At 49.3% G+C, this 23333-nt stretch overlaps 2 protein-coding genes across 4 annotated transcripts; both read left to right on the top strand.

The window, feature by feature from the left end:
* Positions 1-127: 127 nt before the first annotated feature.
* Positions 128-12926, top strand: ube3b (ubiquitin protein ligase E3B). 3 transcript variants are annotated; one of them, XM_035378417.1, is made up of 28 exons: positions 128-192; positions 1006-1145; positions 1448-1617; positions 2304-2421; positions 2682-2741; positions 2864-2968; positions 3399-3495; positions 3615-3697; positions 3825-3907; positions 4501-4606; positions 5027-5147; positions 5292-5469; positions 5824-5990; positions 6486-6653; positions 6765-6936; positions 7498-7616; positions 7733-7847; positions 8246-8345; positions 8458-8577; positions 8670-8846; positions 9119-9229; positions 9495-9632; positions 9770-9835; positions 9952-10010; positions 10783-10965; positions 11328-11439; positions 11532-11624; positions 12153-12926. In XM_035378417.1, the coding sequence occupies exons 3-28, from the start codon at positions 1457-1459 to the stop codon at positions 12342-12344; spliced, it is 3204 nt and encodes a 1067-aa protein (XP_035234308.1). In that variant the 5' UTR covers positions 128-192; positions 1006-1145; positions 1448-1456; the 3' UTR covers positions 12345-12926. The 3 variants fall into 3 exon arrangements, with proteins under 3 accessions (XP_035234308.1, XP_035234310.1, XP_035234309.1); XM_035378419.1 differs by having other exon boundaries at positions 162-192; positions 1066-1145; XM_035378418.1 differs by lacking the exon at positions 128-192 and having other exon boundaries at positions 199-1145.
* Positions 12927-16673: 3747 nt separating this feature from the next.
* aldh3b2 (aldehyde dehydrogenase 3 family, member B2) lies at positions 16674-23050 on the top strand. Its single transcript, XM_035435707.1, has 10 exons — positions 16674-16881; positions 17863-18058; positions 18642-18752; positions 19239-19359; positions 19650-19735; positions 20761-20842; positions 21404-21793; positions 22331-22497; positions 22610-22709; positions 22826-23050. The coding sequence occupies exons 1-10, from the start codon at positions 16805-16807 to the stop codon at positions 23023-23025; spliced, it is 1530 nt and encodes a 509-aa protein (XP_035291598.1). The 5' UTR covers positions 16674-16804; the 3' UTR covers positions 23026-23050.
* The last annotated feature ends 283 nt before the right edge of the window (positions 23051-23333 follow it).

The raw sequence follows: 23333 nt of genomic DNA, 5'->3' as shown, positions 1-23333 counted from the left end.
TATTATAGTTCAAAAACCATTATGAAAACTCCTTAGATTTTCTAGTTAGTGCAAGTTAACTAGTTAGCGAAGAGAAATGTACTCTTAACTTGTGAATGCCACTTTTTTTGGTTCCATGGTTTACACGGGGAAATGTTTTCTTCCCGGATCCTTTTCAGTGTGACAATGTGAGGATTAATGGCTGCTCATAGTGTACGGACCTGGTTGTATTGTTTACATTTTGAATCATTTCTATGGCTTAATAATTTAATATGTTTTGAACGCGTTCTTCAATGAATCGTCCCAGCAATGCCTGGTTTCGTATATCGCTGTTTATTGAATAAATCTAAATGGCAGGGATATGTTGACAAGATAGCAAGCTTGCTAACTAGCCAGATAGCCACCTAGCTTGCTAATCCAGGCAACCGCTGTTGTTGATAAATAAAAATATGGCTAATTCTGTTTCAATAAGATTCAGTTCAAACAGATTAACTAACTTGTCGTTTTAGCTTGACAAATAGTTTGTTGTCCTTTATGTCCGTATAAATGTGTTTTTGTGAAAACACTGGCAGTCGTATGATGACTTTATCAATAATTTCTGTTGACTGTTGTGGCCGGCATTCAATGTGATAACCAGATAGCTTAGCTTTCTATGTGGCCAGCTTTCTGTCGATAGTTAGCCAGGTAACTGCCTAATTTGTATAATTTCCTCACGTCTCGTATAGCTAGACAGTATTAGCGAACTGTCATGGGTGTAGTCCATGTTGGGACATTTATTTCTCCACTGGTATTATAAGTTCACATGGCTGAAATTCATCCGTTTATAGTCACAACATATTTAGTCATTCAGCTTTGTATAGATAGCTACCCTTGTTTTTTTTTTTTGGTGTTATAATCTCGTTTGCAGTCGCGATGATGTAAAGAAACCCTTTTTCCTAAAGCTGGCAAATCGTAGCAATCGTTCATTTGCTGACTGACAGGTTGTCAAACGAAATCGGCTGATTTGATTAATCGTTTACTCTGCAGAGATGACACGTTCATCAGCTTTTGCTGGACTAATCTAAACGCAGCTATCGCCTCTGACAGTATTCCTGAAACTTCGGACCTCAAGAAAATGGCAGGATTCGATAGAGCCTGAGTGAGCTATCACAAAAAAGAAAAGTCTGGTCAGTGATGTTGTTCATTCGTGCTTTGATAGATTTTAGCTTTAAAAACGATTTCAACACCCTTGGAACACTTCTGCAACAGACAACCTAATACAATGAACTTCTGTGTTTGACCAGTTCGCTTTTGAGTAGTAAAGGCTTTATAGATGACTGTGGCCAAAAATGTTCACTTGACTAACGCTGACTTGGTTAACATCACATATGCTTTGATTCACGTTTATTGTAATTTGCTGTTACTATTGATTTTTGCATGGAAAAAAAAAACATCACAGGGCCTTAAATACATTTCCCTTTAATCAAAGGAGTGAAAGATGTTTAGCGCGAGTCAAAGCTCAAAGTCTGAGTTCCTGGACAAAGCCAGGCAGGCCCGCGAGGAGAGGAAGGGCCACAAGGAACGCGAGAGAGCCGCAACCCAGATCCAGGCGCTGGTGCGGAGGTTCCTCTGTCGCTGTCGGCTGCAAAGGGAAATTAGGTAAACCCCGTCAGGAAAACTGAGCCTCTGATTGGCGCTTCCTATTTCATTTGCTTGTACTCCTGCGATGACCTTTTGAGTTCAACGTGTAAGGTTGCCGTCAGCCCATAGGCCCGATACAATGTCACCGATGAAAAAGGCAGTGTTTCTAAACGTTTGAATGTATAATCTCACCATAAAAAAACGCTGAGTTCGGATCTTTTATTAACGCACCGAAATTCTCGTCACCAAGGAACAGGGAAGAAAACATCTGCTTCTTCCCAGATGCTGCATGTTTTGTGATAAATCATGCATTATGTTTAGTAATAAAAATTTAATGTGATACATGGCAGCTGCTGAATTTGTCTTTCATCCTGCATACTCCTATCTACCGTGCAGGCACAATGTAGAATTGCTTGCTGCTGGAAACATTGATGGGTTTTATCTGCAGAAATATGCGTGCTGAATGCACTGAACTGTTACTGGTGTTGGCTTCATTTTGGAATTTCATTAGATTGTACCTAAACTTGATGAGAGGTTGTGACTTGCAAGGATTTGGAACGGAATCATTTCTGTTCTGTTCTGTTCTGTTTCTGTTTTCTGCTGTTTTTTTTTCTGTTTTTTCGAATCCCTGTCCTTGTATTTTGAGCTTTTTTGAAATGAACCTGCTCTGAGAAACTGCTGTCATTTCTTGGTTACTTCCACAGGAAAGACGTGGATGACTTCTTTCAAGCCTGTGATGCAGGAACTGCAAAAAGAAATGCTCTTTCTATTTTTAAAATAGCAAGGAAACTATTATTTATATTTGCTAATGAGGATAAGTTGGTGAGTCCATTTAGCCTTTTATAATAAAAATATTACTGGGATGTTTTGCTGGAGAATTCCATGGGTAACTTAAAACCCTTATATCATTGATATTTCAGTTTGTCTGCCATGTTTGATAATGTAGACTTCCTTGGGTGTCTAATTGATAATTAGCCATTCAAATAATAACATGAAGCTTAAAATAATACCTAACCGTGTATCTGTTGGAAGTCTAAATTTTTTTTAACATTTCCTGAACTTTTTTTTTTCTGCTCGTCCAGAGGTTTGAGAAGCTATGTCGGTTTATTCTTGCCAGCATGGAGGTTGAAAACGAACCAAAAGTAAGTGCTATTATAACTGGCCGTAGCATAAAGATATCGAACGCACATCTGTTTGTGTCAGATCTCATTATCTTAGCTGCTTTTGTTGTGACCCTCCTGCACCTTGTCCTTTTTGTCTCCAGGTATGGTATGTGTCCTTGGCACTTTCTAAGGACCTCACCATCCCCTGGATCAAACAAATCAAAGATGTTCTGTGGCTGTCCTGTGAGTTCCTGAAAAAATTAAAGGTCAGGCCCCCTGTCTAGTCTCTGCTGTCCTTTTCTTATGAAAGCTGGTTCAAATAACAACACTGGCAGAACCTTTGATATCCAGAGAAATGTCACAAAGCCCCTTGGATCTTTTTTTGAAGGTTAATCTATTTTGTGGCCAGGTCTTGTAGTCCAACTCTGTTTGCACCGCTACGATATGTCAGAACGTAGTACAGTGTGTCGTATGCTGATTCAACATGTTTGCATGTCAGGTTAGGTATACTCCTGCTGTAGCCCTTGACCTAGGCACCTAGGACCTAGAACTGGAGTTGGTACCCAGGCACTGCACTGTAGCTGCCCACCGCTCCTGAGTAACTAGGTTGGGTCAAATGCTGAGGACGAATTACCCCACTGGGGTTTAATAAAGTATCATATCTTACCTCACATTCTGCGTTTCTCTCTGTCGTAGCCGGACATACTGCAGGACAATAAGTTGGTGACTCTGTACCTTACCATGTTAATGACTTTCACGGACACGTCAAAATGGAAGATACTGAGAGGGAAAGGTAAGCTTGCAGCCTGTGGGGGAATGTTGGGGTGGGGTGGGGTGGGGGGTGGGGGTGGGGGGGGTTCATATGAAAAAACCTGGTTGCTAAAAACGTCAAATGAAACATTTTCTCATCAGAGAATCTCAGGCCCGCACTGAATCGAATCTGCGAGAACATCATGGGGCATCTCAATCAGAAGGGGTTCTACACTGTACTGCAGGTAGGGTGTGCTTTTCCCACTGGGTCCCGGGATTTTTATTTGTCGATTTATTTTTATATATATTTTTTTGAACAGCGCTAATGGATTGTAGCAATTACTTCCCCTCCTTTATAATTCCCTTTTTCAGATTTTGTTGACGAACGGTCTGGCTCGGTCTCGACCCTCCCTCACAAAGGCCACCCTCACGGCGGTGTTTACGCTGTCGCTAAGGTGAGTCGTTGGCGGCCCCCCCGCCGCGTTTCCTGTCGCTAGGCGTAACGGATCGCCGCCGGTGATGCGGTTTCCTGTCACACTGGGGGGGGGGGGGGGGCGGCGGCCGTGCCTCGGGGGAACCCCCCGACCCCCCGATCCCCCCCGCCCCCCGCGCTCCGTCTCTCTCCTTTCCCCCTAACAGGGTTACGGTAATTAAATTCGGAACGCCCTAATCGCATTCCCCGCTTAATGAATCTCCGCCACTTACTGCATCTCCGCAACAGAAGAGGCCGAAAACATTTCAGAGACATTATGGCCGATAACCTTCTCTGCCGCATTTCCGACTCGTAGTTAATTTTCTGAGCTTATGTAGCTGCAGTGTTCTTCCCCACCCCCCCCTCTCCTCCCCCTCAAGTGCCCAGTTCCCAGGATGCACTGCCACAGAGGGGTTCTAAGCATATTCCGGATGGCTAAACGGATGAACATGGTTTTTTTTTTTTTTTTTTTTTTTACGTCTGTACTGTTTCCAGCGTTACGAGGGCTGGCGGCTGGGTATTGATGTCTGGTGCTCTCTAATCTGGTGCCTGTCCCCCCCCCCCCCCCGTTGTCAGGCCTGTCGTGGCGGCCCATTTCTCGGACAACCTCCTGAGGTCCTTCCTCATCCACGTCATGTCCGTGCCGGCGGTCATCTCCCACCTCAACACCCTCACGCCGGAGGTGAGCGCCAAAGGGTTAAAGAGGACTCCCTCCAGTGGACATGTGGGCAGTGGGGGCATAGCTGTAATTAACTATTTGGGAGCAGTAAAATGGCTTAAGTACAGTTAGAAAAAGTACATTTACAAGATAAAAGATACAAACATTTACTGGTTAAAAGCATTGTATTCGTGAAATCCTGGTCCTGGAGAGCCACAGAATTTGCAGTTTATTTCGTTGTTACTCAGCACTTGACAAACTGAAGCAGTTGATCACAACGTAATTTTGCGTCACCTGGTTTACTGGGTCTGAGTACTTTGTCGAAAACCAGCAGACCCTACAGCTCTCCAGGACCAGGGTTACGGTCCCTTGGTGTGTGTGTTAGGGTCGTTGATGGGACCGTGGTTGCGTGGTTCTGAGGTGCCCCCCTGTCTGCCTGTGCAGTGCATGGCCACCATCCAGGCCCATGACCTGCTGCGGAAGTTCATCCTGTTCCTGAGCCGGGCGGAGCAATGCGCAGACATTTGCGTCTGTCTGGAGGGGAGCCACTCCCTCTGCCTGCTGGGTAGGTCGCCTGTGTTTCGGCAGAGCTGGCCTTGTGTCGGTTCCTCTGGACCGACATGGCCGAACGTGCAGGTTCATCAAGGTAACCGTTGTGCTGTGGTACGTCCTCGGTGCGCTGACCTCGATGCTCTGTTCCTGTTTGCAGGGAACCTGATTCACCTGGGCTTCCTGAATGAGAAGGTGCTGGAAGAGGAGGCCAATCACTTCGTGAAGGACCTGACGGACATGCTGTCCTACTGCCAGAGATACGTCTCGCAGAAGAAGTCCAACCTCACCCACTGGCACCCGGTGCTGGGCTGGTTCTCCCAAACTGTCGACTACGGGTCAGTGAAGCCGGTCGTAAAAAAAAAGAAAAACGGTTTGATGTATCTTTTATTGGATTTGTACATTCTTCCGAGTTAAAAAGTCGTTTCTGATAAAATTCCGGAAAGCAAACAATTCAAGACGGACAAATAGGGTCTTGAAATACGAAAAGAGGGCCAAAACAGCATCAGACACAAAAACGGCACTAAAAAGCTTTACACGCTACAGCCCGCTAACTACTATTTGACATCATCATGGACAAATCCAGTCCATAAAAAAAGTTCAAAGTGGGTCAGAAGTTCTGGCGTGACTTGAAGACTGAAGACGGTTCCTCTCTTTGTCCCCTCTCCCCGTCCCACCCCCCCGGGGTCCAGGCTGAACGAGTCCATGCCCCTGGTGACCCGGCAGCTCCAGTACCTCTGGGGGGTGCCCGTCATCCGGACGCTGTTCAGCGACGTCCTCAGCAAGAAGCTGGAGAGCCAGGAGCCCACGCCTCCGCCCCCGCAGCCAACCACGTCGCAGAACAACCTGCCAGTCAAGAGTGAGTGAGGCTCTGACACCCCCCCCCCCCCCCCCCCCCCAGTGTACCCCATGATGTCTTGCCACCCTCCTGCTGTTGAGTTCACATTTGGGGGGGCATTGATGTTCCTGGATACTCTCTTGTCTGTAGGTTAGCAGTAAGCCTAGATAGGCTGAATAGCCTGTCGTTATTATTATGTGTTCTTATAGTCATGCAGTCTTTACTGCTTTTATTGTACCCCCTGTGTTGTAATTTCAAACATGGAAAGCACTTTATGCCCTGCTTGAAAGGTGCTATATAAATAAAATGTATTATTGTTATTTTTCAGAGGCAATCTTTTTGAAAATCAGTCTTTAGAAAATTGCTACAGAGGCCACCTTGAATGTGGGTGGTGCTGGTGTTGTGCGCCTGTAGAATCAGCAGTGATGAGCCGTGTGTTGCGTGTGTCACGCGTGTGTTGCGTGTTTCACGCGTGTGTCATGTGTGTGTTGCGTGTTTCACGCGTGTGTCGCGCAGACCTGTTCAAGCGGGCCTTCCAGAAGTCGGCCTCGGTGCGGAACATCCTGAAGCCGGTGGGCGGGAAGCGTGTGGACTCGGCCGAGGTGCAGAAGGTGTGCAGCATCTGCGTGCTCTACCAGACGGCGCTGACCACCCTCACCCAGATCAAGCTCCAGATCCTGACCGGTCAGTGCGCTCTGCCGCGTTTAAACCCCGCCCCCCGCGTGCCCCTCCACCCCCCCGACCCCCCCCGCCTCACTCGCTGCCTCTACCGCCCCCCCCCCCCTCCCTCCCCAGGTTTGACCTACCTGGACGACCTGCTGCCCAAGCTGTGGGCCTTCATCTGCGAGCTGGGGCCCCAGGGGGGCCTCAAGCTGTTCCTGGAGTGCCTGAACAACGACACGGAGGAGTCCAAGCAGCTGCTGGCCATGCTGATGCTGTTCTGTGACTGCTCGCGCCACCTCATCACGTGAGGCGTTACATTATGTTACATTCATTACCTTACATTACATTACATTACCTTACATTACTTTACATTAAGATACATTCATCATGTTACATTACATTACCTTACATTACATTACTTTACATTAAGATACATTCATCATGTTACATTACATTACATTACATTAAATTACATTGCATTATGTTATATTACATTACATTCATTATGTTACATAATGTCACAGTACATACTGACACTTTTATCCAAAGCGACGTACAACAAGTGCACACTGAAGGTCATTGGAACAACTGCAGAACACAGGTGTGATGAGATACTGTTCTCGTTAAGCATCAGTTATCCACAGTCATGAACATCAAGTCTAGTTCCCGCAGTAAGTGTAGGGTAAGTCAGCAAACTTACGGCAAGTCAAACTAGAAGTGGGGCATGATTACAAGAGATATGATAATGATGATTTCTGGTCTGGAGTTCCAGTGTAGTAGAGCAGCATGATTTTATTTTTGACATTGAGAGAAGGCCGGTGTGGGGGTCAGGGTCACCCGCGTAACTGTCTGCTTTTTACGGCAGGATCCTGGACGACATCGAGGTGTACGAGGAGCAGATCTCCTTCAAGACGGAGGAGCTGGTCACCATCTCCTCCTTCCTCAACACCTTCGTGTACAAGATGATCTGGGACGGGATCCTGGGTGAGTGGAGGAGCCCGCGGGCTCTGGAGCGCCCTGCGGCCGATGGGGAGGGGCGCGGGTGTTTTTCCGGAAGCTTCCGCGCTCTGACGCCCCCCGTGCGTTTGCCGTGTCCGCAGAGAACGCGAAGGGCGAGAAGCTGGACCTGTTCCACAGCGTGCACGGCTGGCTCATGGCGCTGTATGAGCGAGACTGCCGCCGGAAGTTCTCTCCCGACGACCACTGGCTGCGCAAGTGAGTGCTGCGTGGGCCCGCCCCCCCCCCCCCCCACCGTACCCACGCTATCCCCCCCCCCACCCCCCCTTGTCCCCGCGCTGGCACCCCCCCCCATCCCCCACTAGAACCCCCCTCGTACCCGTGCTGGCTGTCTCCCACCTTGCACCCTCTCTGCCCCACTCTTCCTCGTACCCGCACTGGCCCCCCCAGCTCATATCCACGCTTGGCTCCCCCCCCCCTTCGGTTCCCACACTGGCGGCTCCCCTCCTGTCTGGAGTTATGATGGGCCGTACAGTGTGGGACGTGTTTAATGGGATTATAATGGTCTGTTGCTGCAGCTCATTTGTCCTGCAGACAGCGGAGTTAGTTGCTTTTGCTGCTGCTGACTTATGTTTTATTTTTCTCACCCCGTTTAGGGACCTGAAGCCCAGCCTTCTGTTCCAAGAGCTGGAGAAAGGCAAGAGGCGAGCCCAGCTGCTGCTGCAGTACATCCCCCACGTCATCCCACACAAAAACGTGAGTGAGCATGGGATGGGGGGGGGGGGGGGCTATGCTACCCCTCCCAGGACTGTACCAGCGACCCTTCTCTGTCAGGTCCGGTACTGAGCCTGTGCGTTTATTTCCCCAGAGGGTCCTACTCTTCCGCAACATTGTGACCAAGGAGAAGGAGACCCTGGGATTGGTGGAGACCAGCTCCGCCTCCCCTCACGTCACGCACATCACCATCCGCCGCTCGCGAATGCTGGAGGTGCGGGATCAAAATGGCCGCCCTCGCGTCTGTCTGGTCCTGTTGGGGGAAAAGCTGCCCGCTGGTTCTGACCTCTTTGCTTCGAACCTTAGGACGGGTACGACCAGCTGCGACGGCTTCCCAACAACTCCATCAAGGGCGTCATCCGCGTCAAGTTCGTGAACGACCTCGGGGTGGACGAGGCGGGAATCGACCAGGACGGGGTCTTCAAGGAGTTCCTGGAGGAGATCATCAAGAAGGTCTTCAACCCGGGGCTCAATCTCTTCAAGGTGACCGTCTATTTCCGCTTCCTGTTTCTGCATTCAGAACGTTCAGAACTTTTTTTTAAAATCCCGTAAGGTGTGAGGTCACAATTACGCGATTAGAATGTTCCTAATTGAACATTCTAGCGCTGATGTAACAATCACCCACTGGCAGTGGAGTTCTAGAACACCGACTTACTGTAGAATGTTGGGAAAAAACATTCAGAAAGACCCTGCTCCTGCAGTGGGTGAAAAAAAGACGCTGGGTGTAATGAAGGACGTTCCTCTTTCCCTGACAGACCACCAGCGGGAATGAGAGGCTGTACCCGTCGCCAACGTCCTACATCCACGAGAACCACCTGCAACTCTTTGAGTTTGTGGGGAAGATGCTGGGGAAGGCCATGTACGAGGTGCGTCTGCGCAGGGATATCACTGGAGCGTGAAACTGTCCATCTATCCAGGTCCAAATGGCTGTAGAGATGAGCTTTGCAGCAACTGAAGGAAGTAAACAGGACAAAAGCTTTTGTGTGCGTGTGTGTGCGTCTGTGTGAAATAATGTTCTGGGTGATACAGCTGAGGTCATATTCTGATTTGTGGAGTTCTTGTAACTGAATTGAGCAGGAGGCCCCGTCGGGTTCTCTCTAAGGGCCTCTCTAACGGCCCCTCTGTCTCCAGGGCATCGTGGTGGACGTCCCTTTCGCCTCCTTCTTCCTGAGCCAGGTCCTGGGCCACCACCACAGCATGTTCTACAGCTCCATCGACGAGCTGCCCTCCCTGGACTCGGAGTTCTACAAGAACCTCACCTCCATCAAGGTCAGGAGGGTCCCCAACCCTTTTCCAAAACCGCCCCCCCCCCTCCCCCCCCACCTTTCCTCTTCCTCTCCCTCACACGGGTGTTTGGTCGCCACGGTTTCACGTTTCTGTTTTTTTCTTTCTTCTTTTCCCCGCAGCGCTACGACGGCGACGTCAGCGACCTCGGCCTGACCCTGTCGTACGACGAGGACGTCATGGGGCAGGTAACGCGTCGGTTGTCGTGGTTACGCCGCTAAGCCCGCCGAGCCCCCCCTCCTTGTCGGGGGGCGGAGTCTTTAACCGTCCGCGTGCTAACGCTGTGCGGGTGTGTCTTCCGCAGTTGGTGTGTCATGAACTGATCCCAGGGGGGAAGACCATGCCCGTCACCAATGAGAATAAGTAAGAGCACATCTGCACCTGACTAGTAAACGGCAAACTGTGTGAATGACCCCATTTTGTTTGTTATTTTCTTAAAAAGCTGAGGGTACTGGCAAGCACGGGTGATTCTGTCAGAATCGTCTATTTTAGGAGATCAAAGAGCTTTGTATTAAAATGCTTAAACAGGTAGTGGGGCATTGCATTCAAATCTGCTTGTCAGCATGTTTGGCTGCAGTGAAATTGTATGGAAATGCTGTGGTTGCGACCCAGGGTCATGTCTGGTTTCCCTACTGCAGTTATGCAGTATGAATATTATAATGGCCGTTGGCTCTGTTGGATGTGGACGGGTTTGGGTTTGGGTTTGGGTTAGGGTTTGGGTTTGGGGTTGGGTTAGGGTTTGGGTTAGGGTTTGGGTTTGGGGTTGGGTTTGGGGTTGGGTTTGGGTTTGGGTTAGGGTTTGGGTTTGGGTTTGGGGTTGGGTTTGGGGTTGGGTTTGGGTTTGGGTTAGGGTTTGGGTTAGGGTTTGGTTTGGGGTTGGGGTTGGGTTTGGGTTTGGTCTTGGTCTTGGTCTTGGGGTTGGGTTTGGGTTTGGGTTTGGGTTTGGGCTTGGTCTTGGTCTTGGGTTTGGGTTTGGGTTTGGGTTTGGGCTTGGTCTTGGGGTTGGGGTTGGGTTTGGGTTTTGGGGTGTGGGTTTAGGGTTTTGGGGTGTGGGTTTAGGGTTTTTGGGTTTAGGGTTTTGGGGTTTTGGGTTTTTCTGTTGCCGATGAGGATCCTCTCGCCCCCCTCCCCGCAGGATCAGCTACATCCACCTGATGGCGCACTTCCGCATGCACACGCAGATCAAGGACCAGACCGCCGCCTTCATCCGCGGCTTCCGCTGCATCATCAACCCCGAGTGGCTGCACATGTTCTCCACCCCCGAGGTGCAGCGCCTCGTCTCCGGGGACAACGCCGAGATCGACCTGGACGACCTCAAGTGCGTCTCTTTCTGTCTTTCTCACTCTTACTCTCACTCTCATTCTCACCCCTTTACTCTTAACCTCTGTCTATCTCTCTGTCTCTCTTTTTCTCCTTCCCTTGCTCTCTCTCTTAGTCTTATTCTCACTCTCACACCCTACCATTTTCTCCCCTCATCTTCCTCTCTCTCTCCCCCTCACTATGTCTCTTTTCTTTCTCCCACTTACCCCTTTGTTCTATCTTTCTCTCTCTCTCTCAGTCACTTTCTCTCTGTCTCTCTGTCTCTCATTAGTTGTTCTCCTTTGTTTTTGGTTTAAATCTCACACCCCTTGTTTTTCTTACTTTAGCATGTTTAATTTCTGTGTTCTGTCTCGTCCTCAGGAAGCACACGGTGTACTACGGGGGGTTCCACAGCAGCCACCGCGTGATCATCTGGCTGTGGGACATCCTGTCCAACGACTTCACGGCAGAGGAGAGGGCCATGTTCCTCAAGGTACCCCCCCCGGCGACGCGGTCTCCCGCGGCGACCGTCCAGGCGTGGCCGGGCCGCCTCCCTTAACCCGTTTTTTTGTTCCCCGTTTGCAGTTTGTCACCAGCTGCTCCCGCCCCCCCCTCCTGGGGTTCGCCTACCTCAAGCCCCCCTTCTCCATCCGCTGCGTGGAGGTGTCGGACGACCAGGTGAGCCGGGACCGAAACCAGCCCGAGCCTGCCTTCCCAAACCCCCCATTCCCCCTCTGGGACAAAGACACTGAGAGCCCTGGTTTAGTGAAAAACCAAAATTCCATTGGCTTTCCAAACTTTTTTTTCCCCTAAAAAACATGTTAAACTTGCAATGCTGATGTTGTAGTTTTAAATGAAGCCATCGCATGGAGTTATGTATACAGGAGAAGTTATGTATGTAGTATTGTAACTGGTGGGAAATTTTTGAAATGTTTCCTTTTAATGACTTTGTAGTTAAAGATGTTGGAGTTAGAGTTTTTTCTGATTGACACTTTTGTGCCTTGTGCTTGCATGTATACGATCCTGTGTCTGTCTGTCTGTCTGCCTGCTCGTCCATCTGCCGTCCATCAATGCGTTTGTCCGTCTGTCTGTCCGTCTGTCCATCCATCACTATTCATCTGTCTCTCTGGCCAAATGTCTGTCTGTCTGTCTGTCCGTCCATCCATCACTATTCATCTGTCTGTCCGTCCGTCTTCCTGTCTGTAGGACACGGGGGACACGCTGGGCAGTGTGCTGAGGGGCTTCTTCACCATCCGGAAGAAGGAGCCGGGGGGCCGGCTGCCCACCTCCTCCACCTGCTTCAACCTGCTCAAGCTGCCCAACTACAGCAAGAAAAGCATCCTGCGGGACAAGCTGCGCTACGCCATCAGCATGAACACGGGCTTCGAGCTGTCCTAGCGCCCCCGCGCTGCGCTGGAGCTCCGCCCACAAAGGGGGCGTGTCCCAGCACGCCGGAGCTCCGCCCCCTACTACTGCTACTGCTGCTGCTGCTGCTGCTGCCCACGTGCAGACACACACCGGCGCCGCCCACCACCACCGCGGCCCCTCCACTCGCCTTCCGGGAAAAACAATCAACCCGCTGGTGTCGCAGCAGCTAACCAATCACAGACAGCTCAGCGATCCGTTTTTAAAAAAGATAACCTATCGGAGCGGTCTAAATGACGATGATGACGCTCTCACTGACTAACACTCCCTGTTGATAAATATCCCTTGTTAAGCCCCCCCCTCCGCCCCTTGCAACATAAATATGTAAATTAACTACATGACATGCCTAATAAAATGGCTTCAACTCTAGTATTTCTCAGGCACAGGAACAACTCTCGCTTAACGTTAACTGGAAAAGCAATACAGATGCAAGCCATGACTAGTTCATTTTATTCGACTTTTTAGCGAACCGAGGAATGATTTCAGATGTGGTTGGCACACGCACGCAATCATAGCAAACTCCTTCAATCTGTTAAGCAGACTCTAAAAAAAAAAGCCTTGTTTAAACGTGATGAAAGCACCTTTTAAAATGATCTATTATGTCTTTGAGGCGTGAGGACGGGGGGGAGGGCGGGCGGGGTGGTGGTGGTGGGGGTCTGATGTGTTTTTAATGCTGTTGCCCTCGTTAGATAAGGTATGAAATCCCAGTCACTAAACACCACTACATTAACTTGACTTTATAATCCCGGAGAGCTGTTCCAGCCCCATGTTCCTCTCTCATGTCTCCTGAGAGTGCTGCGATCGAATCGAAGAGTCGTTTTTTTTTGCACGTTCGTGCAGAGGTGCGCCGAACTGCTGAGGAACGGCCGCATTTGATTCGCTCCTGGATTTATTATTTTTTTTGACAGATTTTTTTTTGTTGGTCGTCCGCTGCTTCTCAGCTCCTCCCGATCCTGCTGAGGTGCGATGCAGAGAAGTTTTTTTTTTTTTTTTTTTTTTTTTTTTCTTCCTGAAAACCGTTCGGAAATTATTTCGATTTTAAACTTTAAACATCTCAGCCGGGTGTTCTTTTTTTTCATTTTTTTGTCCGGTAATAAATTTTGAGAATGCTCTCTGCATCCTTCACTGCTGATGTTTTTTTCAGGTTAACTTTAAACGTGTATACGAGCCGTTACTTGAGGTTTTCCCTCTCGCACTCCCCCCCCCCCCCCCCCCCCCACCCACCCACCAACCACCATTTTATAGCTGGGATGCCACTGCTCTGGAACCATGCATAGCAAACTAAACAGACAAAAAAGACACGACAGGAAGCTAGGGTGTAAGGACTGAGTCGCTTAAATAACCCCCCGCCCCCCCCCCCCTCCCCTCCCCAGTGTGATTTTTTTCTCACAGAGATGCTTTTTAAAATGACAGTTTTAAAAAAAAAACAAAAAAAAACAAAAGTTCTGGCGAAACTGAGGCAGAAAGCGAAACGGTCCTCCCTCCAGATGTGCGGAGCAGCTTTATAAACCACACTAAACTTCGAGAGAGCGGCCCCTGCTGTTGCCATGCTGTCGCCAGGTCCTGGAAGCAGACGTGTGTCCGCCAGGTCCTGGAAGCAGACGTGTGTCGCCAGGTCCTGAAAGGAGACGTGTGTCGCCAGGTCCTGGAAGGAGACGTGTGTCCGCCTTGTCTCTCGGGAATCAAGCCATAACCTCGGGGGGATTTGGACGGCCGGCCGGCCTGAATTCCAGCGGAGATGAACCCCCCCACGGGCCATAGAACGCCACGGGACGGCATGCGTGAGGCTCCAGTTTCGGGAACGCGGTCCTACGCCGGGACACCAGCAGGGGGCGCCTCCACGGCCTTTTGTGACCGAGAGCACTGTCGCGTTCGCCTACGCTCGCGGGGCCTGAATTTTAGCCGTCGGGTGGAACATGGGGAGACCGTCATGTGCGTAAACACCCCCCTCCCCCCCCTCTCCCTCGGCATGGGGTGGCGGGGTCCCATGAGCCTTTGCACCTACTGAACTCACTTGAAACTGAAAGCGAGGTCTTTGCTTTCCTCCCCCCACCCCCACCATTTCAAACATACTAAGCCAAGACCGCTGTTGTATTGTTTGGTGATCATTCTTACATTTTTTTATTTTTATTTTTAAAGATGTTGGCAATTTCGACAAATCATGACGTGCAGAAAATTTGCATTTTACAGGGTTATATGACTGTAAAAAACACCATTGCAGCGCAGTTCAGTCCCAGCAGCCTTTGCTTCAGCTACTGTGGGGGCTATAGTGTGGACATCGGCGTCGGTGAAGATTTAAAAAAAAAAAGAAGAAAAAAGCAATAGCAGCCTGTTTTTTTTTAGACCTTTTTTTATTATGCAAAACTGTCCTCTTCATCTGAGTCACCTGAAGTGTGTATGCGCATGGGGGGGCGGGGGGGGGGGGGGGGGGGGCGGGGGGCATACAGGGGGTAATAGACCTGCCCAAGCCAGTGGGGACATTTCAGTATTGCCCTGTCTGTTGTACCTTTCTGTCTCACCCTGAAGTGTCGTCGCAGTTTCTACATGTCCTCGACATGGCCACGCATGTCCAAAACAAATACACAGAGTGACATTTATTTGTGCTTTCAAGGTGGTGTTAAGAACTCGACGGGCATTTATGTACAGTTAGCGGGGCACCATTGGACCTGAAATTATTCTGAAACTGTGGGGCCTAGAGTATAGTGTAATGAATTATTATGTGGGTACCACTGGCTAACGTCCCTCACAGCAACTTGTTCTCGTGCTTTCCCGTTGTACCCCTCCCTGATACACTCCAGTGCCCATCCCCCTCTGTCAGTCATTAGTGTGTTGAAAGGATCGTCAGGAGCAAACGACTGTCTAACGATTTTTTTTTCTTACCGTGTGCTTTCAGGGGTCCGATTTTTTTTTCCGACTGACGTCCGAGTCCCGCTTTGAGAAATTCGTGAGCGCGAAGAGCACGCCGAGCGTTTCGGTCGCCGAGTCAACCAAACCAATCGCGCCGATTTCTCGCGGTCGTCCGGGCCGCGCCGTGAAGTTAAAGGAAAGGGCTTTGTTTGTTTTCAGCGTGCTGCGGTCGCTGCGGTTCGTCCAGTCTGTCGCATTCTCAAGGGCTTCGTGTGCCATTCGGATTCATTGATGTCGAGTTGAAACCGGACGCCATTTTGGGGCGTCCTCCTCCCTTCTCCTCCGACTCCCTTTCTCGGCCAGGCCGGAGTCTTAAAATGGTTTCTCGTCCGAGCAGCTGCGGACGTAGAGGTGTAAAGGTGTGTGTGTGTGTGTGTGTGTGTGTGTGTGTGTGTGGCGTGATACCGAAGGGTACCTCGCAGGCCGGGCCGGGTTCGAGTGACGGGCTAACCTAGTCACTGTTAAACGATGTCATTAAAATCTCACCTTGATCTCCCTTACAGAAAGAAAAAAAAAATCCAGGAAAACAGACTACAAGTATCACTCTTCTAGAGTACTGTCTCGCTCTCTCTTTTAAAAAAAAAAGTGTCTTTGAAAATGAAGAAATTGGTTGCACTATGTGAAATTCTTATTGTTTAAAAGGCATATTTCAATGTAAAAAGTGATCTATATGTATAACCTCATTCAAGTGGTTTTTCCTGCTGTAAAATATATATATATATAACATTATTGTTAGTCATGTAAACCTTTGATTTTTCTTAAATATTTACTTTACAACTAAATGTGTGTGGGTTTGTCCTTTTTTTGTCCTAGTGCATAAAAAAAAAACTTTAGGCAGAGAAGAATTCAATAAATTTCTGAGGATTTGTTGAATAACAATTGAACAACAATTGCATTTCAAGTTCTACCTACAATAACACAAAAATAGTTTTTACTTAAAAAAAACAAAAAACTTACACACGGCTTTCCTCGAAATAACCTCCTTTCACTTTAATTACAATTAAACAAATTATTGGAAGTAATTTTTCAAAGTGGGAGAGTGGGAATCTGTTGAAGGGTGAGAACCTGTGGTTTAAAAAAAGACTTAAGGTAGATAAGATTTCACTCAATTTAACTACACCTGCACCTCCAATTATTTGTTTTATTGTAATAAAAGTCAAATGAGGCTATTCTGAGGAAAGTCATGTCTAAGATTATGAGTAAAACTCATCTTTTTGTGTTATTGTAGATAGAAATAAAAAAGTAGTAACTTTCCCTATCACGAATTGTATACATAATACATTTTATGGGAAATCTATAGAGCTGATTAAAGTGTAATAGCAGTAAATAGGAACACGTGATTTAACATATGCCTGTGGAAAATGTCATTCCGCGGAGCCCCATGTTTCCCCCCTCGCGCTTGGATCAAGAGATTTGTGCGCAGACTCAAAAATATCTCGCAGAACTTTTCCCATCGTCTGTTTTAAGAGTTGCGGCCAGGCGGACGCGCACCTTCTGCGAAGGTCAGGCTTTTTAGGAGCGCGTGTATGTTAATCAAGGGGGGAAAAAGCATGAGCGCACCACCCAGCCCATCTCCGGCGCGATGGTTCAAGGCGTTGAGAAGGTAAGTTATTGTTGTAGTTGAAGGATGAACTGTGAGTGCAGGCTAACTCTTACTTGGTGCTAGCGAAGCCTGCATCGAAAACAAACCGCAGAAGCGAGTGACCTCCTTCGCTCAACAAATTTGTTTTGAGATTAGAGAAGCGACTTTTTTTATACTAACATGTTCCTTACTTTTCAATTAAATTGGCCGGCCGCGGAAGTGGATTCAGTCCTTGTGGAATTACAAAATTCACGTGATGTTTTAAAGATCTTTAATTTACCGGAATTGGGAGGACACGTTGTCTATCTCAAGCGCGACTTTCGTCCTTGTGGTTTGACTTTAATTGATTTACCAGGTTTACAGAGATAATGAGAAGTCTTGTTATCAGTATTTATAAGACTGTTTTTTAAGAAGCAGTAGCCTGTCATCAGCTGCCAAAAAGTTGTTTTTGAAGTGTTTCCAGCTCGGGGTTGCTTATTCCCGTCGCCTGTGCTGACTTTCCGAGTAAAATTAGTGAAGGTTCAATTAAAGTAACAATTTTGACTCAACATGACCAAGCAAGTTTACATGTGTTTACAAAATGCATAGACATACCATTTGGAGGACCTTAGAGAGATGCGTCAGGCGAAAGCACAGCCTCACATTCTTTCTGTAGGACACAAAGTATCCACTTTAAATACATTTTAATTCAGTATGACCCGCAGCCATTGTTTCTCCGCAAACACCTTGCACACACGGCACTGAACACAGCACTGAACAAGCCTTTCAAGCTTTAGTATCGTAACAGTCCACGGACCTAAAGGTATGCAAGTCATTTGGAAAGTCTGCTGTTGCCACAATACTGAGAATTATATCTTATCGGACTTGTGTAATGTAGTCGGTCCAATAACCTTCGGTGTGCGCTTATTGGATAATAGTCTGCCAAATAAAATGTAATGTCATGTACTGTACTGTAATGTTTGTGAGACAGCAACGATCCGTCCGATGTGTTTTGTTTTTAAGAACCCGGATAGAGGAGTCCTGCACAAAGGCCGGCCCCGCGGCCTGCGCGGAGCAGCTGAAGAGGGCTCGAGCCGCGTTCCGAGCCGGACGCACGTCCAAGGAGAGCTTCCGACGCGCCCAGCTCGAGACCCTGGTCCGCATGCTGGCCGAGCACGAGTGCGACTTCGTGGACGCGCTCTGCAGGGACCTCCACAAGGTGGGGGGAAGTCCTCGGTGCTGTCGCGTGGTCAGAGAATGCAGCGCTTCCCTCTCTTTAGCGCGAGCTATGTATTCTATAGGAGGGCTGGCTCTGAACCAGGGGTCTCAGACTCAATTCCTGGAGGGGCCGCTGTGTGGCTACCGGCTTTTGACGGGTTGCTGCACTTAGATGCTTAATTAAAGTCTTTGATTGGCTAATGAGTCTGTTTCCAGACAACAGAAACCAGACTCTGGTCTTCCATGACTGGAGTTTGAGATCCCAGCTCTGAACTATTGGATGTCCTAGCCGGAGTCAGACTGACCCAATTGGAGATATAAACTTGCTTAGGGCCCCATGACCACCAGGGGGCCCCTTATCATTCCAAAATGTATATTGTGTTTATAATGTTGATTTTGGGGGGGGGGGGGGATTTGGGGGGCAAATGAAATTCAACTTAGGGCCCCTCAAAGGCTAGGGCCAATGCTGGGCCCTAGGGAAATTTTTCTTTGGAGACCCCCCCCCTCCCCTTCCCCCTTTCAGTTGATGTCCTGAAAGGGATCCTCACCCTGGGGGTGTTTTCGTGGCGTTTTCCCCGACACAGCCCCGCTTTGAGTCGGTGGTGTCGGAGCTGATCCTGGTGAAGAACGAGGCGCTGTACGCCATCAACAACCTCACAAAGTGGATGGAGCCCCAGCACGTGGAGAGGAACCTGGTGAGTGGATCTTAACTCAGCCTTTCCTGTTTCCCGTTTCCTGTCCGCTCCAAAAAACAGAGTGACGATATCATCGCCATGTACGGGTGCCAGAACCGAGTAGCTTTTTTTCCCCGGAGAGTATTGTTGAGAAAACAAGGCGATCTGGGGTCCCCTGGCTTGAGCCGGATTATCGATGACTCGACAGTCTCCGTCCAGCCCAAATATGTGCGTTCCTGCAGCCACAAAGCAGCGCATTGTGTTGTCGGCCGCCAAAGAAGATTATCACTTTGACCCCCCCCACTCCCTACTTCCCCCCCACCACAAACCTGCACTTGTTCCACCCCGCCCCCCCCCACACCCCCCTTCCACAGGCTGGACGCTCCATTGCACAAGAGAGTCGGATATGTCTGGACTTGTGTTCAGTCTTAGTGCCTTATCTCCTATAGTCCTGTGCGTGAAGCCCCCCCCCCCCCCTCGTTAACTGGATGTTCGCGTGTGTTCCAGGCCACCTCCCTGGATGAGTGCATGGTGGTGTGCGAGCCCCTGGGGGTGGTGTTGGTGGTCGGGGCCTGGTGCAGTCCAGTCCAACTCTGCCTGGTGCCTCTGGTGGGGGCCATTGCTGCTGGTGAGATACTGGACTGAGGATACAAACATTCCAACTTTATTTACAAGTGTCTTTTTTTACACTATAGCCAGTGAAATGCGTCTGGAAGGTCCCATTGTGTGTTAACTGAAAGTATGTGCGTGTGTGTATGTGCGTGTGTGCATGCGTGCGTGCGTGTGTGTATGTGTGTGCGCGTGCGTGTGTGTGTGTACGTGTGTGCATGTGTGTGTGCCTGTCCATGCTTGTGTGTGTGTGTGTGTGTGTGTGTGTGTGTGTGTGCGTGCGTGTGTCTACACCTCTGTGTTTTTCAGGTAACTGTGTGATCATCAATCCCTCAGATACCAGCTCTCACACAGCAGAGCTTCTACACAGACTTATCCCGTCCTACCTGGATAATGTGAGCAGAATCACCACTGGCTCTGTGATTGGCTCGTTGCTTATTCTCTGGCTGATTAATTAGTTTTCATGTGACAAGGCTATTGTCTGTCAGAACTAGTTAGGCTGATGGTTATGGTTGTGGCATCTACTAAATCTACAAAGATACAGTCACTCTACCTCATATTTGCCATTGTTTGATGATCAATTGTCCAATAAGCTATAGATTTTCATGAGTCTTCTGTCTGTCACCTGCCTGTGGTAATTTGGGCTTTAAGAATATATTGATGATATTTAACTGCCATTCAGTAAAGGTTTTTAGTCCACAAATGATTGGTTTTTGGTTGAAAGTAACTGAAAAACATGCTAGCTCATTACCATACCATTTATACCAACTGTGATTCATGAAGCTGACAATGAAGCTTACCCTACTAGCTAATGAGGCTAGCTATAATTTGCATTACCATTTTTTAACCAGTCTGCTAGTTGTCCACCATGTTGAAAGCTACGATATCACATATTTGGCCACACAAAAGTTTCAACGCGTAAGCTTTACTAACAGCTTGGGAAAAATTATAATTCAGCAGCCTTCTAGCTGTTGAACTCAATTGAATTAATGAATTTTGAGATGACAGAATGCCCTTCTCTCTTCCTCCCCTTTAGCATGTCTGTCTCAGCAATGTTGATATCTAATTAGGAGCCCAACGAATTCATGAATAACAAGTATGCAGTCGCAGTTATAGAATGCAATTACCATTAATGTTAACATGCTAAATTTGTTTCTGTCAACACTTGCTGACACATTTTGCCCCTACGGTTGTTGTTGTGCTCTAAAATGCAAAATTATGATCTATATTCATTATAAATACATATATATTTTGAATAAATCGAGAAGAGCTTCGGAGATGCCACAGCTGGTACTGGAGAGTGTGTTGTGCATGGTTACATCTATGATGTCATAAAAGATGAGTGTGGAATTCTGTGGTGATGAGGTGCTCTATCGTACACTTTATATCTATGGTCATGCTGTCTCTTTCCTTTCTTCAGGAGTGCTACCATGTGCTACTTGCCTCAGCCAGTGACCTGCCTGAGATTGTAGATCTCAAGTTTGATCATGTATTCTTTACAGGTGAGGTAAAAACTGGGTGTTTGACTAATGTTTGTTTGTCTGCGTTCTAATAAAAAGTCTCTGCACACCTTATCAAATAGGTTACAGGTACTTGGAGAGCAATGTATCATCATGAGAAAGAGCATGCAGGAGGGATTTTTTTGCTCTCAGTCTGAAAATAATTTTGCAGGTGCTTGGAGCTGTGTAGATCAGCAGTTGATGAAGGAGTAGAGCTGTTCACACACGGCCAAAAGAAGGTCTGGGGAATGAAAAATACTCATTCTACGCGTCCACAGTGAAGGAAAAATAAAGTAAAAAAAGTTTCAACTCCGCTTTAGAAATTTCTGCGCCATGCTAGCATAGGAAAATGAAGTTTTTTTCATACAAAGTCGGGACAAATTTGGTGGTGTGTGGGCTGGCCTTCACCTTCATAAATGTCGATTTCATTTATTTAACCTTTTTAGTCTTTGGGAAATACCTTAATGTGGGTTTAGGAGCGGGGAGCTCGATATATGCTATGGCTGTGTGTCAGCAGGGTCCGTGAACGCAGCGTTTTTTAAAAAACTCGACCCCGTTTCCCAGGCAACAGCGCGGACGGGACCAAGGTGGCGCAGGCGGCGGCGCGCGGGCTGACGCCGGTCACGCTGGTGCTGGACGGGACCAACCCGTGCTACGTGGACGCGGAGTGCGACGCGGGCGCGGCGGGGCGGCGCATCGCCTGGGCGCGCTTCCAGAACGCCGGGCAGAGCGCGGCGGCGCCCGACTACGTGCTGTGCCACGCCGGCGCCCGCGACGCCCTGCTGCGGGAGCTGCGCTGCGCCCTGCTGCAGTTCTACGGGCCCGACCCGCGCCAGTCCCGCAGCTTCGGGCGCCTGGCCAGCGCCGAGGGCTTCGCCCGCGTCCGCGGCCTGCTCGCCAGGTCCGGCACGGTGGCCGCCGGGGGCCAGGTGAACGAGGCCGAGAAGTACATCGGTGAGGGGGGGGCGGGGAGGAGGAGGAGGAGGGGGGAGGGGGAGGGAGGGAGGAGGAGGGAGGAGGTGGAGGAGGAGGGGGGAGAGGGTGGCTTGCTGCTCTGGTGTTTCGTAGAGGTTTAAGATCGTAATTTGCCACCAGAAGGCTTTAGGTTCCAAACCTAAATTGGACCAAAGATCTTGCTAAAACCTGCTGTATAAATGGATGAACGTAAGATTCATAAGCTGCTATTGATATTCGTATTTTGATCATGTTAACATGCATGATCCAACTGAAACCAAGCCCACGGCATACAGCCGTGTCTGTAGAAATAGATTTCGTGAATTCATACATTTTTGTGCATAATCATTATCTTGAGTGTGTGTGTGTGTGTGTGTGTGTGTGTGTGTGTGTGTATGTACGGCAGGCCTAGTATCATTTATACAGCCAAATACTGAAGCAGTTCAGTTTAAGTACCTTGCTCAAGGGTACAACAGCAGTGTCCTTTTAGGTTACCCGGCCGGTTCCCTAACCTCTGCACTACGCTGCCCTGTGTAGCCCCTACCCTGCTGACGGAGGTGGTGGAGACGGATCCCATCATGCAGCAGGAGATATTCGGGCCGGTCCTGCCCATCCTGACCGTGAGCGACGTGGACGAAGCCATCGCCTTCATCTGCAGGCGGGAGAAGCCGCTCTGCGTGTACGCGTACTCCAGCAACAGCAAGGTGCTGCAGCTCCGACGCGTTTTTCTAAACGCGGCTCCCAGTTTAAGCCACGCCGCGTCCGCGCGTCGGCTGGCCTAACTTTCCCGCCTTTTTTTTTCTCCCGTCGCTGCAGGTCATCTCCCGTCTGATGGAGGAAACGTCCAGCGGGAGCTTCTGCGCCAACGACTGCATTCTGCAGAGTCTGATGGTGGTGCTGCCCTTTGGGGGAGTGGGTAAGTGCTTTGGGGGAGGGGCGGCAGGGGTTAAAATGTCGGAGGTCGAACCTTGGGGATCCACGGTTGTCGTGCCAACCCTCCCTCTCCTCCCCTCTCCTCTCCCGGCGTGGCAGGTGCCAGCGGGATGGGCTCGTACCACGGACGCGCCAGCTTCGACACCTTCTCCCACAGGAAGTCCTGCCTGCTGCGGGGGACGCGCATCGAGTGCGTGACCTACCTGCGCTACCCGCCCTACGAGGACCGCAACCTGTCGCTCATGACCTGGGCCAGCACCCTGTCCTACAAGAGCCAGGGCTGGTGCCAGATCCTGTGAGGGGAAGGGGGGAAGGGGGGGCGGGGCGGGGCGGCCATCTTGCCCTCCGCGGCGCCGAGGGACATGGAAGCGACCCTCGTCCTGCAGGAACGGTCCTCGTAGAGGAGGTGGGAGGAGGTGAGAGGAGGTGGGAGGAGGTGAACACACACTTCCCCCTCTGGTCCAGTGCTCTGCTCCTGCCGAGAAGTTCATCGGGCCTGCCAGGCTGGTTGCTAAGCAGCGCCAGACCCGGATCGAATTTGTATTTGAAATACTTTAACTCTGAACAAGCTGGTAAAAAAAAAAAAAAAAAAAGTTTAAAACACTGC

The sequence above is a fragment of the Anguilla anguilla genome, chromosome 10 (assembly GCF_013347855.1).
Source record: "Anguilla anguilla isolate fAngAng1 chromosome 10, fAngAng1.pri, whole genome shotgun sequence".
Lineage (NCBI taxonomy): Eukaryota > Metazoa > Chordata > Actinopteri > Anguilliformes > Anguillidae > Anguilla > Anguilla anguilla.
This window is presented reverse-complemented; position numbering and strand designations above follow the sequence as displayed.

Bases quoted from the DNA above. Each gene is read 5' to 3' on its own strand.
- ube3b (XM_035378417.1), top strand. From the start codon at position 1,457: ATGTTTAGCGCGAGTCAAAGCTCAAAGTCTGAGTTCCTGGACAAAGCC. The intron at 2,742-2,863 runs GTAAGTGCTATT...TTTTGTCTCCAG, and splicing joins AGGTTGAAAACGAACCAAAA to GTATGGTATGTGTCCTTGGC. The intron at 3,908-4,500 runs GTGAGTCGTTGG...CCCCGTTGTCAG, and splicing joins GTGTTTACGCTGTCGCTAAG to GCCTGTCGTGGCGGCCCATT.
- aldh3b2 (XM_035435707.1), top strand. From the start codon at position 16,805: ATGTTAATCAAGGGGGGAAAAAGCATGAGCGCACCACCCAGCCCATCT. The intron at 19,360-19,649 runs GTGAGATACTGG...TGTGTTTTTCAG, and splicing joins GGTGGGGGCCATTGCTGCTG to GTAACTGTGTGATCATCAAT. The intron at 22,498-22,609 runs GTGCTGCAGCTC...CCGTCGCTGCAG, and splicing joins CGTACTCCAGCAACAGCAAG to GTCATCTCCCGTCTGATGGA.